The 14,474-nt window shown below is 42.0% G+C and overlaps 1 protein-coding gene across 2 annotated transcripts; it reads right to left on the bottom strand.

Annotated features, from left to right (window-relative positions):
• On the bottom strand, positions 1-13,838 carry THSD1 (thrombospondin type 1 domain containing 1). Of its 2 annotated transcripts, XM_077298153.1 has the most exons (6): positions 13,300-13,838; positions 8,473-8,705; positions 8,219-8,309; positions 4,231-5,196; positions 3,790-3,948; positions 1-2,142 (listed from the first exon to the last, which is right to left on the bottom strand). In XM_077298153.1, exons 3-6 carry the CDS (start codon positions 8,268-8,270, stop codon positions 791-793), a joined length of 2,529 nt encoding a protein of 842 aa, XP_077154268.1. In that variant the 5' UTR covers positions 8,271-8,309; positions 8,473-8,705; positions 13,300-13,838; the 3' UTR covers positions 1-790. The 2 variants fall into 2 exon arrangements, with proteins under 2 accessions (XP_077154268.1, XP_077154267.1); XM_077298152.1 differs by lacking the exon at positions 8,473-8,705 and having other exon boundaries at positions 2-2,142.
• Between the last annotated feature and the right edge of the window lie 636 nt (positions 13,839-14,474).

The following is a 14,474-nucleotide window of genomic DNA, read 5'->3' as shown; positions in this document are numbered from 1 at the left end:
TCCGATTATTCTCATCAGACTTTGATCGGCGTTTGATCAGTGGCATCAGTTTTTCTTGGACGTGGAGAGAGAAAAAACAAAAAAAAAATCTCCACCTTCTCCATTCAGTCAGTCTGTGAAAATTGGACCACACCAGATGCCATCCGAGTGTGGTCAGATTTTGTTCACGGACCCATAAACTTGCATTGCCGATTTGGATCCGATACTCGGAGTAAAATAGGACGCGACTCCGAATTTTTTCTGCTCATTGCTCAGTCCGATCAACAAAAAAAATCGGAGATGTGAACACCCCCTAGATTGTCATAGGTACGGGCACTATTCATGAGAACCATGGATAGCACTCGCCCTAGAAAATCGGTTGTGTGCACAAACCATAAGATGACTAATTGCAGTAGGAGCTCTCCCTGTGCTGTATTTCTGCCAGACTGTTTATTTTGGGAATATGCAAAAAACCCTGCAGAATGACAAATATTACGGACAAATTTTCTAGCTTTAGGGTATGTGCACACGCTGCAGATTTCCTGCAGAACTGCAGCTTTTTTTTCCGCGCCGAAACGCAGCAGATCTGCAAGTGAAAAAAGGCGCAGATTCTGACCTGCGTTTTCTGTCAAGAGATGCAGAATCTGCACAGAAAATTCCACAGTCAAATCTGCAACGTGTGCACATAGCCTTAATGTTCAGGTAACACAATGATGGGAGGTCACCACAGTACAATGTGACCAATAACAACCCTGACTCTCAATGTGCAAAACGTACAAAGAAATAAAACGTCTACTGCATGGTTTCACAATCAGAGGACCAGTCTTTCAATGCTTAGAGTACTTGTCTCATCTTCTTCATTAGAGGCAAAATATCCAGGTAGGTCCAGCATCTGCTGCTCGGCTTCTGTAAGCCTAAATGTTGAATTATCGTAGAAGGAATAGTCAGTACCCCATGGAAAACTCTGACACTTCTCTCTCCGGTAGCGTGTCGGACTATGAACATGGCTACGTTGGTAGTTATCTTTAGGGGAAGGAGAGACATCCTGACCCCGGTTCCAGGACTTCTCCACCGGTGAAGGACCTTTCCGCATTCGGTGTTGCTCTGACCTCTCTGGCTTTGCTTTACCAGCAGTGTACCTGCTAGATACTAAATCAGGTTTACTCTCTTCTTGCCGCAGATATTGACTTTTTGGAGACTGCGCAGTAGCATCAAGAGGGAAAGAGATTCCTCGTGTCAGGTTTTCTGGGCTTCTTGTTGGTTTATACTTAAGTCTGTCAGCTGTGGAGTATTCCCACATCTTGCCCCTTGAATTATACACCATGGTATGCCTTGGAGATAGGGATGTCAGACTTCTTTCTCTATAGGGCTTAATGTGTTTGGTTTCATGAAAACTACAAGTTCTTCGGAAGTTGCTATTTTTTTGATAACCTCGGTCATGTCTTCCTTTAGCGTCACTGTTTCTAACATGGGATATTTTAGGTAGCGTTTGACTTGGGCCTTGTGTTGGTGGAAAGAGAGACTTTGGGCTATGCCTCTCACTGGCATTTCGGATATAGTTGTTCTTTGCTTCTAAGAATGGAGACTGTATTCTAAACTTATTTGCTGCCATTTCTTCTAAGTTCTCAGTGACCAGCGGAGGAGTCAGTGAAACATCTACTGCGGTATCCGCCATTGGGTTCTGAGAGACGTGATACACTTTAGTGGCTTCCGTCAGACCTTTTTGTTTCATCTCTTTCAGCTGTTGTTGGGCAAGACGATAACCAAAGATGGGTGGTATTAATTTTTGACTGTTTGCTTGTGTACAGTCATTCTCTGCCATTTTCTCATCCTCCGTCCCACATGTGCTCTGCCTGTAGTTTAACGGTATGTTGACTTCTTCATCCATACTTTCCTGTTGACCATCTCCTGCTTCCGAGAAGCTTTCCCTCACTTGGTAGATATTTTCTTCATCGGAGTTTTTACGACAGTTGACTGAATGAGAAGAGCTGTGTCTGGCCGCCGTACTGCACTTGCCCACCTTAGTGAACCTCCTCCAGACTGTGATGACAATGGTGATGAAGATGATGAAGAGACAGAGAGAAATACCAGTGATAGTAACTGTATTGCTTGTTTTGGGGTCTTCATTTGTATTTGTGGTAGATTTGCTTGAAGGTTTCACTACTGTACCAAAAAAAAGAAAAAAACAACATATAAGTCCGGAGACACCATGCAGAACATGCTACATAGCAAAATATCACATTATATTAATAACCATGGAATACATAACTAAAATATATCCTAGCAAGATATTTGTTATGTGTGTGACCTAACTTTAGCATACTTATCTGATATACAATTAATTCAAATAAAAAATCAGAACGAGAACAGTGGATTTCCGAATAAGCTTTCCCTAGAAAATAACAATATAATCTACAGTGCTCAGCATAAATGAGTACACCCCAACAGATTTGTCAGAACACTTTTAGTTGCTACAAAGTAGTCCCACAAATGAGGGCCTTTGCGTGTAAGCAAGATTTATTATTTTGCACACCCAAACCTGATGCCTCTACTGATCGGTAGGCCTGTCATGGTATAATGTGGTATGTCAAAACGATGAGGTCGAACCGGGCCTACAAATCATAAGAGGAGCCAAAGTGGCCGAGAAGTAGGAGGAGGTTTGCAAAGTTTTGGTCCAAGGGGAAAAAAAAATAAAAAATCTACTGACAGGCGCTGGACCAGATTCCTGTGAATCTATTGCTACATCCTAATTGGAGTTGAGCAAATTTGTTTGGACTTGATCGCCGAATCTGAATTTGCCATATTGGTACCCTATTCATGCCGAATGTATGTTTGATGATCGGTTCCAAACTTATTCATTAGTTTCTATTCCCATTGACTCTAATGATGTTCGGCTGTGATCGACGAATATAGCCAAAACAATATTCGCTGCCGATCGTATTTGGAACCGAATCCAAGCAAATTCACTCAACTCTAATCCTAATAAGCACGCCTCCATGTAGATCAACTTTTCCTGAGACAATACTGACCCAAGAGAAGCCACAGTGTCAATCAATGAAGCAGGGAGAAAGCTGGAAGATCGTTAAAAACTGGTCAGAAGGACCTAAAACAAAACAACAACATACAAAATAAAAGCAAAATTGACACAGAGGCACACCAGTGTCATCTTCAAAAATGGGTGCTCTAGTGCACAAAATATATACCACCTATCATGCCACACTATGTGTCTGGTAAGTCGACCCTCGGCAAACAAATTGAATGGTACTTTGTATGAAGGGGGTACATCGAGAACTATTTCTTGGTCATTTTGTGAGTTGTCAAGGACCAGGCAGCTACACACACTCCCCTGATGAATCTATTTTGAAGAAATGTGTCGGGAGCTTATCTGGATCCTGGATGATTCAAAAAAGGCTGATTTTAGGTCATCCCCTCTGTCCTTTCTCCGTATAAGGGGTCTAACATTGTGTTATAGTATGGCATGATAAGTGGAATATATTTTGTTTACTAGAGCACCCATTTTTTAAGTTGATACTGGTGTGCCTATGTTTCAATTTTGCTTTTTTTATCTTGTTCGATTTAGGTCCTTCTCACCTGATTTTGACTATTTTAGTTTATTTGCTAGCTTTGTAATTTGAGATATATTTGTAGTTCAATTTCGGATATATTTGCGGTTTTTCCTAGAAAGTAGGAAGGTCAGGTTGACTGAGGGATGGTGATTCAGACCTTCATCTAGGCTAGAAAGCTGGAGATTCTTACGTGTCCCACCCAACACCTGCATAACATCATATTATAGCAGAGTAGCTGACATACACAAGCAGTCCTCTAGAGAGCAGAGGGATGTCTCCTTTGTGTTCCCATTGCATTGAGCATTTACAGGTGATGACGAAAGGCAACTTCTGTACCGTTCTCTGTGGCCATCACCACAAGTGACACTGCAGGAGCTCCATGACTGCCACAGACTCCACGTCTCTGACAAAGAAAAAACAATGCTGAATTAAAGTCAATCAAGATCCTATTCTATTTAATAATACATGAATGTAAAACTAGTACATAAAGTTAAAATTAATGTGAAAATTATAGTAAAAGTCATATAAACACTACATAAACTAAGCAGAGTGGCAGAACCACCAAAAAATGGGTGATTTTAGATTAGGTCTTCATTTTATGCCAGTTTTTCCTCCTGGGAAATTCTCTTACAGGAAAATACTTGTAGCTCTCAAAACTATGAGCACCAACAATACATTAACTCACCTATTTCTCTCCGAATTTCCACGCATTGCTTGGCTCGTGGCACCGAATAGCTCAAAGTGCCACCAGAAGACATCAAAAACTCGAAGCAGTATTTATTTTTCCCAATCTCAAACAAGGTGCAGTTGAAGTGAGAGCTCTTCTCTCCTTTTTGTAGAGCACTTTCTGCTAATATAGTGACACCTTCTCCTGGGACTCTGGGCGATTCTTTATATACAATTAGTTTCCCTTCAGCATAATTACATGGAGGGGCTATAATGGAAATGGCCATGGAGGTATCACATTTTTTTTCCATCATGGTAACTAGTTTATATTTAAAAGTCTTGACAAGGTCGACAGGCCCCAAATAAGCAATGACAGACTCCGAAAGCATGGTTTTAAGGGACACTGTAATGAAAGCTTCAGGTCGTACAGATGCACATTCAAACTCTACCCACTGAGAAGAGGACAATAGGACCTCCTTGTACGTCTTATACAGCATGAATCTGTCAGCACTTGGTTCCTCTATCTCCTGAAAGCTGTGCGTGTGCTCAACCTCCAGGAGAAGTATGGGTTCCCGATGGGGAAATCCAGAGCATAACTGTTCATTAGTGAAGACACCAATCTGGAAAGATCTCAGTGTATCTTTCGCTGTCCTGTTCAAGTCAATATGAAAAATTGGCCAGGTGACATTTAGGAGGCTGCTCATGAAAGTAATTGAGCTATCATTTTCTGCCTCCAGGCTCATTTGAAACTGATAGAGTCCGGCTGAAATGAAATGGATACACTCAAATTCCAGGTCACCCTGTGACTGATTTGCCGGAAGCTCTTTACTCGTAATTATTTGGTTGCTCTTTACATCCAGAAGATTTACTGAAACATTTGTTACGCTGTAATTGCCTTGTATGCTGAAGTCCACATAGACTGGAGATCTACTTAAGGCAGTGTGGAGAGATTGTTTCAGGAGAAGATAGCCAGGCTCACTGAAAACTGAAAGAAAAAAGGAAAATAATGATTATCAAAAGCCAGATGACTAAGGCTAGATTCACATATTCGTATTTTATGTTTCGTGAACAAATCACGAGCTGACAACATCATTTATGCCTATGTCGCAGTCAGTTCAGGTTTTGAGATCAATGGCCAGGACTGGAATTGTCCGTAAATTATGGACATGCGAGTCTATTCCAAAACATCTCCTGTGGCATGTCATAAAGAAGATGGGATTAAAAAATCATCCTCTTGACTATGGGACAAAATTTGTGGCCACCAATGTTGCCTTCGTAGCTCGTTACTAAGATAGTCAACATACCTTCAATAAATGTCAGCTAAATGCCCAGTTGGAGTCCAGCTTCTCCTGCAAATCTCCAGAAATCTATGGATGTTGTGGTTATGGGAATGCTTACTTAGACTATCACTGTTTTGGGGAAGACTGTCTCTAATAGCTGTGGCCTAGCAATGGCTCATTATAGAACCACTGGGCCCAGACACTGGGAAACAATAATGTGCCTTAAAATTCAAGATGAAGACTACTCTTTCAGGTATTTTAGATACCGTATTCAGTTATTGAACTAATCTCTCCTATATATTCTTCTTCTACCATACTGAAAATAAACTGTGCAACCACCCAATTGTACTGACTAAAATGATAAAAAAAACCTGTGTTTTATTAGCCGAAACATCGCATATTGGTTATAATGGACTATCAATACATTTATTAATGTGAAATCTCGTTTTTTTTATTTCGTACTAATTGGTGGCTCAAGTGAACTACAACCCCTGGCAAACATTATGGAATCACCGGCCTTGGAGGATGTTCATTCAGTTGTTTAATTTTGTAGTAAAAAAGCAGATCACAGACATGGCACAACACTAAAGTCATTTCAAATGGCAACTTTCTGGCTTTAAGAAATACTAAAAGAAATCAAGAACAAAAAATGTGGTAGTCAGTAATGGTTACTTTTTTAACCAAGCATAGGGAAAAAAATTATGGAATCACTAAATTCTGAGGAAAAATTATGGAATCATGAAAAACAAGCAAACAAAAAAACACTCCACCACATCACTAGTATTTTGTTGCACCACCTCTGGCTTTTATAACAGCTTGCAGTCTCTGAGGCATGGACTTAGGCCGGTTTCACACGTCAGTGTCTCCAGTACGTGAGGTGACAGTTTCCTCACGTACCGGAGACACTGACACACGTAGACCCATTAAAATCAATGCATCTGTGCAGATGTCATTGATTTTTTGCGGACCGTGTCTCCGTGTGCCAAACACGGAGACATGTCAGTGTTCGTGGGAACGCACGTATTACACGGACCCATTAAAGTCAATGGGTCCGTGTAAAACACGGACCGCACACGGATGTTCTCCGTCTGCAGTCCGTTTGGGTGCAGGAGACAGCGCTACAGTAAGAGCTGTCCCCCCCACATGGTGCTGAAGCCGTGATTCATATGTTCCCTGCAGCAGCGTTTGCTGCAGAGAAAATATGAATAATAGTGTTTAAAAGACAGATCTATGTGTCCGCCGCCCCCCCACCCCCTGTGCGCCCCAGCCCCCCCCCCCCCGCTGTCCTGAAAATACTTACTCGCCTCCCTCGCTGCTTCCTGGTCTGGCCGCGGCTTCTCTACTGTATGCGGTCACGTGGGGCCGCCGATTACACTCATGAATATGTGGCTCCACCTCCAATAGGGGTGGAGCCGCCTATTCATGAGTGTAAATGAGCGGCCCCACGTGACCGCATACACTAGAAGCCGCGGCCAGACCAGGAAGCAGCGAGGGAGGCGGGTAAGTATTTTCTGACCAGCGGGGGGGCACACAGGGGGTGGGAGGGCGGCGGACACATAGATCTTTATTTTAAACACTATTATTCATATCTTCTCTGCAGCAAACGCTGCTGCAGGGAACATATGAATCACGGCTTCAGCACCAGATGCTGGTACGTGTGGTACCCAGCACAGTGCGTGTGGTACCCAGTGGGCACATGGGCGGCACACGTGTGCCGCAAGTGTGACACACTGATGTACACAAGAAACGTAGGGGCACACAGACACGGATAATTCCGGTACCGATTGTTTCCGGTACCGGAATTATCTGGACGTGTGGGACAGCCCTTAATGAGTGTCACACAGTACTCTTCATCAATCTGGCTCCAACTTTCTCTGATTGCTGTTGCTGTGATATTTTGATAGAGGCAACATTGCAATAAGATGCAGTAAAAAAAATCTAATAGTGAATTTCTTTTCTCATTATGCCATTTACCAATAGGTTTGATTTATTTTATACTTAGATCAATAGATCGGATTTTAACGAACGCATCAATACCAAATGTGTATTTTTATAAAATTGCTTTCTTTTTAATGGGGTAAAAGGGGGGTGATTTGAACTTTTTGTGTTTTTTTATTTTTTTTTGTATTTTTGAAAACTTTTTTTTTTTTTACTTTTTACTGTATACAATAGTCCACTTAGAGGACATAAAGCTGCGACCATCTGATCGCTTCTACTATACATAGCAGTGCATCAGCCCTAATATGTATATTGAAAATCACAATCTCCTATGAATGCCAGCTAAACGCTGCCCTTCACAGGAGAATCGTAATGACAGGAACGGGGTCATTAGCAGACCCCCTGGATGTCGTGACAACCCATCGGTGTCCCACAATCATGTCAGGGGCGGACCGATGGGAGCGTGGAATGACATGCCCCTGCCGGCGAGTGTTAAATGCCACTGTGTCAGTGATTAACATTAACAGCCGTGGGCAAAACTTTGCTCCACCTGTGACTGTTAAAGGCACATGACGGCTGATTAAACCAGCAGTCATGTGCTGGGAAAGATGTGAGCTCGCATACAGAGTCAGGGAACCGGCATGACGTACCAGTGCGTCATATGTCAGTAAGGGGATACGTTACGTCTATAAAGATATTGAGACAATCGTGAGTATTCCCTGAGACTTCTACAAGATCTGAAAAATGATGGACAACCCAGATAGAGCACATAACAATGGCAGAACTTACCAGAGTCCCAGAGAAGAAGCAGAGATAGGCAAGAGAAGCTGCTCAGTCTCATTCTGTTACTAGCCGGAAATATCACTCCATGACATGTTACCTACACAAAGACAAACGTGAATTACACATCACCATTCATTTCCAACCAACGCCACCGGGTATATAGTGACCAGATAGTTACATCATAAATCAGCATCGTCAAAGATTCACAGCCTAGATGTGCGGGAAGTTCTATTGGAATAGATATGTCAATGTAATCTTACCTTGTTCTGATTTTTGTTCACATGGTAATTTTATTTAGTCCTTTTTTATGGGTTTCCTACCACATTTATGTAGTAGGTGCTGCACTGTAGAAGTATCATGTTTTTCTGCACTGGATAGAATTTTACGATGGGTCCTCAAATTCCATGTACATTACTTGCCATGGGGAACTCATGTAGTACGTAGTGTTGTAACCCTCAGGTTCCATGGACATGTCCTGCTCTGGTTTGTTCCCCTCAAGTACAAAAAAAATGAGTTATTGCCTATAGTAACCTGATTCAGTTTAGTTTAGTAAAAAAAAAAAAAGGTAGACATTTTACTGCTAATTGGTATGAGTAATTGCTTCCATTCCAATCCAATTTAGATTCTAAAAATGAGGTTTATAGAGTGCAAGATGGATTTCTGGAGTTTGGCATTTTTCAAGGTTTCTCCAGATAATAGAAAAAAAATAGTAAAGAAAGTAAATGTTGTTTTAAATAAGCTCATAAATACCTTTTATTAGCAAATTATGCTTCTTGGAGGAACCGTAATCATTGTAGTACATTAAAATGGCCACTGTCGTGTACACTGACAGAGACCTGTCCTAGAACTTTAATAGCACAGGTGCCTGAGAACATGTGCAATGAGAAGATTTGCCTCCCACCTTAAGGTGTAGGAAGATGTGCTTCCAAGGGATATTCTCATGTAATCTTGGAGATAGCAGGAGTGCTGAGGTAAGAAGAGGCTGCTCAAACTGTGTCCATCCTGTCTATCTGATCTAATACTGGAGATGCCAGGTGTGCTGAGGTAAGAATAGGCTGCTCACACTGCTGTCAACTCCATCATTCTGACCCAATACTGGAAATAACAGGGGTGCAGAGGTTAAGAAGAGGCTGCTTAGACTGCGGTCAACTCTGTCATTCTAATCTAATCCTGGAGATACTAGGTGTGCTGAGGTAAGAAGAGGCTGCTCACACTGCTGTCAACTCCATCATTCTGACCCAATACTGGAAATAACAGGGGTGCAGAGGTTAAGAAGAGGCTGCTTAGACTGCGGTCAACTCTGTCATTCTAATCTAATCCTGGAGATACTAGGGGTGCTGAGGTAATAAGAGGCTGTCCTCACTGCTGTCCTCACTGCTGTCTTATGTTTACTGGAGATATCAAGCATGTGGAAGTAAGAAAAGGCTGCTCTCCACCCTTTATTTTTGATCAAATACTGAAGATACCAGGTGTATGGATGTACCATGAAGTTGCTCACACTGTTGTCCACCCTGTCTGTCTGTTCTAACACTGTACATAGGGACACTATCAGTGCAGAGGAAAGAAAAGTCTGATCGCACTGCTTTATACCCTGACTCTCTGATCTAATACTGGAGTTACTAAGGGATCTGAGGTAAAAAGAGGTTTCTGTCTACCCCAATTTTCTGATCTACTACTGGAGATACCAAGGTTTGAGGAAAGAAGGGGTTCCTCACACTGCTGTTCATCCTATTTTTCTGAACGAATACTGGAAATACTAGGGGTGCTGAGGTAAGAAGTGGCTGCTCACACTGCCTGTCCTCCCTGCTTTCTGATGTAATACTGGAGATACCAAGCATGTGGAGGTAAGAAAAAGCTGCTTACACTGATCTCCACCCTTTTTGATCAAATACTGGAGATACCAGGTGTGTGGAGGAACTATGAAGCTGCTCACACTGTTGTCCACCCTGTCTGTCTGATTTAATACTGTAGATAGAGATACTATCACTGCTGAGGTAAGAAAAGACTGATCACACTGCTGTATACCGTGTCTCTCTGATCTAATACTGGAGTTACTAAGGGTTCTGAGGTAAAAAGAGGTTGCTCACACTGCTGTCTATCCTATCTTTCTGATCTAGTACTGTAAATACTACGGGTACTGGGTAAGAAGAGGCTGCTCACACTACTGTCCTCCCTTATCTTTCTGATCTTATACTGGAGATACTAATCAGTGCTAAGGTAAGAAGAGGCTGTTCACACTGCTTTCAGATCTAATATTCGAGATACCAGGGGTGCTGACATAAGCAGCTGCTCCTGTCTTTCTAGTCTAATATTAGAGATACCAGGGGTGCAAAGGTAAGAAGAGGCTGCTCACACTGCTGTTCACCATGTTATTCTGATCTAATACTGGAGATATCAGAGGAGACGAGGTAAGATGAGACTGCTCACACTGCTGTCCTCACTATCTGTCTGATCTAATATTAAAGATGCTATCCGTGCTGAGAAAAGAAGACTGCTCAAACTACTGTCCACCCTGTCTGACTCAAATACCAGAAGTGCTGAGGGAAGAAGAGGCTGCTCACACTGTTTTCCTTCCCGTCTTTCTGATCTAATACTGGAAATACAAAGGTTGCTGGGGTAAAAAGAGGCTGCTCACACTGCTGTCTATCCTATCTTTCTGATCCGATACTGGATATACCAGAGGTGCTGAAGTAAAGAGGCTGCTAACACTATTGTCCATCCTGTCTTTCTGATGAGATACTGGAGTTACCAAGAGTTCTGAGATAAGAAGCGGTTGCTCACACTGCTGTCCACCTTGTCTTTCTGATGGTACCACTGGAGATACCAGGAGTACCGAGGTAAGAAGATGATGTTCATACTGCTGTCCAACATGTCAGTGTCATCTAATACTGGAGATAATGGGTGCTGAGCTAAGAAGAAGCTTCTCGAACTGCTGTCCTCATCTACCACTGGAGATACTAGGGATGTTAAGGTAAGAAGAGGCTGCTTACTGCAGTCTACTCTCTTTCTGAATAATGGGTGTGACCTAGGGAAAAGTTAACAGTACATGGTATAGGTTATCTCCAAGTCACAGCTGCAGAAGAGTTGATTTGTTAATTAAAGTTATTTAGGAGTTTATTATATATTTTTTTTTTTGTTTCTTAAAAAAAAAAAAAAAAAAAAAGCTGTGCTCTGATTGGTTGCTGTGGACAATAAAGATAATTTTACAATTAAACAATTTTGATGAGGCCCATTGATTTTAGGTTAATTTGTTGTAGACAAGGTGACGCCTAATTGTTAAAAATGTTCTACAATCATTAAAGTGTTCATTAGATCACCATAGTATCTCCATAAACACAGTAGACAACCAGTTTTTTTTCCCAGATACACATGTGATCATATCCTCTAACCATAGGAATCGAAGATCCTGACCAGATGAAAATCCATGTATACAATAAAAACATTCATAATTGCTAAATATATCATTATCAATGTCTGCAGATCTCCCCATGACTCAGCCCTGTATATGTCACAGCCTTGATCCTAGAAATACACTAATTATACGGCAGAATTCCTGTATACGTCACATGTAACGCACTGTACATGTCATGTGTGCGTGCATGAGCGACAGAGGAAGTGCAGCAATATCTACACAACATGTAGCACTAGCACAATACAGTGTGACAATAATGTCTGTTATGGGAGCATGGTGGCTGATAGATTGTCAGCTCCAGGGCAGAGTACATACACGTTATCTCCGCATATTGTCAGCTCCTATATAGAGGAATCTAACTCATTAATTCACTTTTTGCACCTCCCCTTATATTTCTTACGGGCAGCTCGTATGTACAGTACAGGGCCATCACTCATCCCTATAGTATATAGAGGACTATTCCATTTAGGGAACATCAAATTGAACTAATTTACCATTCAGTGGGTGAAATTTGACGCAGAATTAGTTAATTTAAGTTGCGAATTTCCTTTGCAGAGCGAGGTGCAGATTTCGTGAACTCTCAGTAACAGCTGCTATAATCTGATTTTTGCTCCCAAAAATTGTATGGCATGTTGCCTGCATGTCCAAAATGACGGCTTCTACCCTCAGCCCCTGAAGCTTATTTCTTAGCGAGTGTAAGCTCCTATGGTCAGACGTAGGCATGGATCAGATGGCCCTATTTCATGGCCTGTGTACAGACCGCACTGCCCAGATGGACCACGGGTCTCCTAACGTGAAATGCCTTACGGGCATGTATGAGGCAACATTTTTCTGGTTGGGAGAGCCGCCAGCCAGAACAAGTCTTCATGTATTTCAATACGAGCATGGACTCCATATCACGGTTGTGTGAACCCACCCTTAATCATTTCACCTCTTATATACCCATTAGTCCCTATAGGCTGTTACTTACCCCTTTACCCTTTGCATCCCATATAGACTGTAAGCGAGACAGGTACGGTTTACTTTACTGATTAAGGCTACGTTCACATTAGCGTTAAGCTAATGTGCGTCGGGTTTGCGTCGGCGACGCAGCGGCGACGCATGCGTCATGCGCCCCCTATACTTAACATGGGGGACGCATGCGTTTTTTTTTGTTGCGTTGTGCCACACATGCGTCTTTTTTGCCGCAAGCGTCGGACCAAAAAAACGCAGCAAGTTGCATTTTTCTTGCGTCCGATTTTCGGCAAAAAACGACGCATGCGTCGCAAAACGCAGCGTTTTTGCGTGCGTTTTGCCGCGTTTTGGCGTGCGTTGTGCCGCCGACGCAGCGGCGCACAACGCTAGTGTGAACTTAGCCTAATCTAGCTTATAATGTGTTTAATAATTACATTATTGCTATTCTATTCATTTATAGTCTATATACACTTTTATTAACATTTTGCAACAAGGAAAAATTTTTATCCACAGATCACACTAGCAACATTTTTAATAGTCAAAAATGGAAAAAAAAATTTAAAATAAATTAATTAGAAAAATTAAATGTCACGTTGCATTATACTGCGTGCGCACAGTCACAATATAACCCAACGTGTTCTATAAATCACAGTCACGGCTCTGACAGGTGAGCAAGCCTTTGCTTGTCCAAATGTCCTAGAGGAAAAAAAAAGAATCTTACCTCCAATGTGCGGACTATCAGCCAATGAGGAAGCCTCGCTGCATCCCACTGCTGTCAGATCTAACCCGGAGCATGGCGCGACTACCCCTCACCATCACCTGCCATGCTACTGCACTATGCCAGGGGCGCTCCGCAGCTGTAGGCATCTCCCTGGCACTGGCTGAGCTGCAGCTTTGCTCCAGCGGATAGAAAGATTTTGTTCAGTTTCCCCAGACAAGTCGCAGCTAATACAATCTCCTCCCTGAAGGAAGGGTGGAGAGGGAAAAGGATGGACTACTCCCCTTGCAGCTTCATAAACTAAGTCAAAGGGGAAACCATAGGAGAGATATTTCAGTATAGCCTCATTCACATTGTGCCACGGGATAATGTCTCGTCAGAGCCGAGCAATTCCATCAGGAAGTTTAGGAAGGAAACTACTAGGCATTGTAAAAAGTTCTCCAAACTAGAAAAATAAAGGCAAATCACAAGCGTGAAAGTGCATCCATCCGACGGCCAAATTGCCAATTGACTATGCCAGTATTTTAGATGGCACCTGACGGCAACTTTCAGCCATTGAGATAGAAACTTTGTGTAAAAAAAAAAAAAAAAAAAACCCGAATAAAAAAGTACAAACTAGGAAAAAACTGTATTCTGACATAGATTTAAAAAAAAAAAAAAAAAAAAACACCTACCAATAAGCCTGAATTAGCAGAAAATCTTGTTCTTCCACCAGGGGAATGGTCCTCTAGGCATGAAATCGGCCACCCTGTGATTTCACATGACTTGAACCATTTCAGGCCACGTTCCCACAATGAGCGTTTGATGTTGCAGAATTTCTACACCATCTCTGCACCGATTAAGCAAATTAGGTTATTTGCGTTGTTTACATTGCATTTTTGTGTTAGGTTTTTTGTGTGTTTTTATTGCATTTTTGACTCTTTTTTGCCATGTTATATTTTAAATAAAGCGGCTTTGTTTGTGATACTTCCTGGTATTTGGCTCTCACAAAATTTTATTCATATAGTCATGGGCAGATTACATGCATTTTTGATGATTTTCTGATATGGTCATGCTCTAAAAGTGCAGGTGTGTTTTCACCTGTGGATTTTCTAATATAAGTGTATGGGGAAAATCCACACATACTAAAAATCTAAGCGTACCCACAAGAGAAACTGACATGTCGCGGATTTGAAACA

The sequence above is a fragment of the Ranitomeya variabilis genome, chromosome 3 (genome assembly GCF_051348905.1).
Source record: "Ranitomeya variabilis isolate aRanVar5 chromosome 3, aRanVar5.hap1, whole genome shotgun sequence".
NCBI classification, from domain to species: Eukaryota; Metazoa; Chordata; class Amphibia; order Anura; family Dendrobatidae; genus Ranitomeya; species Ranitomeya variabilis.
This window is presented reverse-complemented; position numbering and strand designations above follow the sequence as displayed.

What these genes read in the sequence shown, in the direction of transcription:
- THSD1 (XM_077298153.1), bottom strand. Translation starts at nt 8,270, where the DNA reads ATGAGACTGAGCAGCTTCTCTTGCCTATCTCTGCTTCTTCTCTGGGAC. An exon ending in GCTTCTTCTCTGGGACTCTG is followed by an intron (nt 5,197 to 8,218) that starts GTAAGTTCTGCC and finishes TTTTTCTTTCAG; the next exon opens with TTTTCAGTGAGCCTGGCTAT. An exon ending in CTCTCTAGAGGACTGCTTGT is followed by an intron (nt 2,143 to 3,789) that starts GTATGTCAGCTA and finishes TTTTTGGTACAG; the next exon opens with TAGTGAAACCTTCAAGCAAA.